The 4605-nt window shown below is 43.3% G+C and overlaps 1 protein-coding gene across 1 annotated transcript; it reads left to right on the forward strand.

Annotated features, from left to right (window-relative positions):
- Positions 1–282: 282 nt before the first annotated feature.
- Positions 283–2339, forward strand: p2ry1 (purinergic receptor P2Y1). Its single transcript, XM_060878345.1, has one exon. The coding sequence runs from the start codon at positions 785–787 to the stop codon at positions 1853–1855; it is 1071 nt and encodes a 356-aa protein (XP_060734328.1). The 5' UTR covers positions 283–784; the 3' UTR covers positions 1856–2339.
- The last annotated feature ends 2266 nt before the right edge of the window (positions 2340–4605 follow it).

Below are 4605 nucleotides of genomic sequence, written 5' to 3' on the forward strand. Positions count from 1 at the left end.
GTGTTAGAACAGGAAGCTTACTGTACTCCACATTACAGCTGCTGAATCTGAGTGCACGCGTGATTTTGTCAGGGATAAACCGCATGCACGTGTCGATCCGTGTCAATACGCAACACGTGGAGAGCTGAAGGTCTGTAAAAACCCACAGAGGCCGATGTGTAGTTTATAATCATTATTTATAACCGGATAAATAAGAGCTAAAATAAATGTGCGCGTGCAGTGTCATGTCTCGCCCCTCCCTCCCTCCGTCTCTCTCTCTCTCTCTCTCTCTCTCTCTCCCACGCGCTTCTGTCGCTTCAGCTCCTCCCGCATGCGCTCGAGACGAAGTGGGCTCGCTCGCGCAGCTCGCCTGCCTTCAACGTCCCGCGCTAAACCAACTCACCAGAGCGCACGCGACGACGAGCGGCGGAAGCGCGATCGCTCCACGCACCACGCACCGGGGCGTGAAGTTTAGAGGGAAAAACGGTAAAGAAAGAAAATAAAAGCGAAAGTAACCGTCGGTTTTGTGGAAGACGACGAAACGTGTGGACGTGTGGAAAGGCGCGAGCGCACGGTGTGTATTTTTTCGCCTGGAGGGACATGTGGAGTGCTGGATTGCGCAATGTGGAGGTAACTACCACACAGTCACAGGGACGACACACCAGTGAGTTTCCGGCTTGCTGATTTTCTGGTGCGTTTGGAGCTGATGTGAGCTGGTGTGATTGATCACCACACACACACACACACACACACACACACACACACACACACACACGCACGCATACCTGCCTTGTTTCCAGACACCATGACAGACATGAACTTCACCTCAATTCCGTATGTGACTGAGAACCAAGCACTGAGAACCAATTACACAGGCGGCTGCTCGCTGACCAAAACCGCCTTTCAGTTCTATTACCTGCCCACGGTCTACATCATCGTCTTCATCACCGGCTTCATCGGGAACAGTCTGGCCATATGGATGTTTGTGTGTCACATGCGTCCGTGGAGCAGCATTTCGGTTTACATGTTTAACCTCGCACTGGCTGACTTCTGCTACGTGCTCTCACTTCCCTTTCTCATATTCTATTACTTCAACAAAACCGACTGGATCTTCGGCGATGTCATGTGCCGCCTACAGCGCTTCATCTTCCACGTCAACCTCTACGGGAGCATCCTGTTCTTGACATGCATCAGTGTGCACCGCTACTCCGGTGTCGTCCACCCGCTCAAGTCACTCGGGAGGCTCAAGAAGAAGAACGCCGTGCGCACCAGCGCCTTGGTGTGGTTCGTGGTGGTAGCTGGGATCTCGCCGATCCTTTACTACTCACGCACGGGGCCTAAACGAAATGTTACGACGTGCTACGATACGACCACTGAGGACGAGCTTCCGGGGTACTTCGTCTATAGCATGTGCATGACCGTGTTTGGATTCTGCGTGCCCTTCGTGGTCATCTTCGGCTGCTACGGGTTCATCGTCAAAGCGCTCATTTACAACGACATGGACAATGTGCCGCTCAGGAAGAAGTCAATCCACCTGGTTATCATCGTGCTCGCCGTCTTCGCCGTGTCCTACCTGCCCTTCCATGTCATGAAGAACCTGAACATGAGGGCCCGGCTTTACTTCCAGAGCCCTGAGATGTGTGAGTTTAACAACAGGGTCTATGCTACTTACCAGGTCACCCGCGGACTGGCCAGCCTCAACAGCTGCGTGGATCCCATTCTCTACTTTCTAGCTGGGGACACGTTTCGACGACGGCTCTCCAGAGCCACTAAGAAAAATTCCAGGAAGGGCGACGTCGTGCTTCAATCCAAGAGTGAGGAAACGGCTCTCAACAGCCTGCCGGAGTACGGCGAGAACGGGAGCAGGTCGCTATGAGGATTTGAGAATAAATTCTGAACTTTCTCACGGTGCACTGACTCGTTTTCTAAAGAATGCACTGATCGTGTCATGTTGCGTATATATATATATATATATATATATATATATATATATATATATATATATATATATTATATACATACGTGAACGCTGTTAAATCCCAAGCCCTGAGCCAGTGACTGGACATTGGATACATGTGGAATAACTGGAGTAGTGTATGTGATATGATGTGTACTGTATATAACTGTCAGTAATTACTCTCCATGTGAATATGCCTTCGTTGTACTGTATTGTATTTGTCAGTATTATATGAGCTGCAGCAGTGCAGGAGACAGCCACAGCTTCACTTTAGCCAACAGTGACGAAAACAGCGGACTAAACCATCCAGTTAATGAAAAATAATACATCCACAGATCAGACTAGAATAGAGAGCAATGCTCTGTTTTATCTGAGTGTAACACAATTAAAAGAAATAACACGACCCGAGACTGTCGATATCTCGTCTGAAGCCTGAGTAAGCTTGGAGAAGATGTATGGTTCGTGCTGAGCTCCTTTAAAAAGCTACACATTTCCTATTTTTCCTGCTGTCTCTCAGTCCCTGTGGACGCCCCGTTCTGTCTCTGATAAATAAGAATGCGTTGTAGTTTTTAAACCCTGCTTTTAACCCAGTCATACAGTGAGATCTTACGCTCTATTCGGGTGCTGTGTTACAGAAAAGACCTCATTCATCTGATTTTAAGCTTTGTGAAGCGAGTGTCAGGAACATGCTTGGGACACAACATGCATTATGACGGTATGGAATCACAGCAAGAAGACACACCGTGCTAAGCTTGCGTGCGCATTTTTTATTTATTTCTTTTTTATTGTGGCCAGGTTCCAACAAGCATTATCATAACCATGATCTGTACACACCTCACATCTGCAATAAAACTATGCGACCTCTCGGTTTCCATAGAAGACTCTAGCGAAAGACGTTTTTCAAAAAACTTGGCATTAAGTGAAAGGTTACCTAAATCTTATTTTATTAAGCATCAGATCATTCTGAATTGGGTAATAAATTAATTGATAGCAAGGCAATTTATTCTGAATGTTATGATCACCAACATACACAGGAAGGCAAGAAATATAATGTTCAACCAAGTAATTGTGTAAATATTCAGAGGACATACATTGAATACATCACACTATATAACAAATAATAAAAAACAATAAACAGAACAGTTCAGCACTGTCAGGTGAAGGGAAGATCGCTTACTGCTTATTGGTTGTAGATGGAAGGTGTAGAGGGATATAATCTTAAATAAAAACCCGGTCCCTCCCTTTCCTAAAAACAGTATAATGCGTCTTTGTAATTCTGCATGACCCTCATTTAAATACAGTATGAAGACCTGAAATGCTGTTTTATTTGATGACATATTAACATTGGCCTGTGATGTGTTCAGTAACTCCACTGAGCCTGTTCAAGTAAATTTTCTGATGCCAAAATGTTTGAATCAGATTAACTCCAAAAGATAAATTAGAATCTATTATAAATAGCTGTGTAAATATGGACATTATTATAGACCTTCTGTCAGTGAATGAATGACTTCTTAAATCTGATTAGAAAGAAAGTGTGAGATAGATAGATAGATAGATAGATAGATAGATAGATAGATAGATAGATAGATAGATAGATAGATAGATAGATAGATAGAAAACAGACAGACAGGCATACAGACAGACACATAGGCAGGCAGGCAGATAGATAGATAGATAGATAGATAGATAGATAGATAGATAGATAGATAGATAGATAGATAGATAGATAGATAGATAGATAGATAGATAGAAGACAGACAGGCAGGCATACAGACAGACACACAGGCAGGTAGGCAGATAGATCGATAGATAGATAGATAGATAGATAGATAGATAGATAGATAGATAGAAAACAGACAGACAGGCAGGCATACTGACAGACACACAGGCAGGCAGATAGATAGATAGATAGATAGATAGATAGATAGATAGATAGATAGATAGATAGATAGATAGATAGATAGAAAACAGACAGACAGGCAGGCATACAGACAGACACACAGGCAGGTAGGCAGGCAGATAGATAGATAGATGGATAGATAGATAGATAGATAGATAGATAGATAGATAGATAGATAGATAGATAGATAGATAGAAGACAGACAGACAGGCAGGCATACTGACAGACACACAGGCAGGCAGATAGATAGATAGATAGATAGATAGATAGATAGATAGATAGATAGATAGATAGATAGATAGAAAACAGACAGACAGGCAGGCATACAGACAGACACACAGGCAGGTAGGCAGGCAGATAGATAGATAGATAGATAGATAGATAGATAGATAGATAGATAGATAGATAGATAGATAGATAGATAGATAGAAAACAGACAGACACACAGGCAGGTAGGCAGATAAATAGATAGATAGATAGATAGATAGATAGATAGATAGATAGATAGATAGATAGATAGAAATGTAGTGTGATTTAAATAGAATTTAAACAAAGTTATAAATCCAGACTGGATAGTGTCACAACTCACGGCTCCAGTTTAATGGTGGGATTTTTTTCATCTCCAGACTCCCAGGATTCTGGATCTTGATCTTGCGTCACTTTGCGTGTGGACTTTTGTTCTTCTCATGTCTATCTGGGTTTCCTAAAGCTTCTCTGGGTTCCTCCAACTTTCACAAAACCTGTCAGTAGGTGTATTGGCTATGCTCAA

Source organism: Tachysurus vachellii, chromosome 9 (genome assembly GCF_030014155.1).
Source record: "Tachysurus vachellii isolate PV-2020 chromosome 9, HZAU_Pvac_v1, whole genome shotgun sequence".
Taxonomy (NCBI): Eukaryota; Metazoa; Chordata; class Actinopteri; order Siluriformes; family Bagridae; genus Tachysurus; species Tachysurus vachellii.

Excerpts from the sequence above, each read along its gene's own strand:
- p2ry1 (XM_060878345.1), top strand. The coding sequence starts at position 785 with ATGACAGACATGAACTTCACCTCAATTCCGTATGTGACTGAGAACCAA.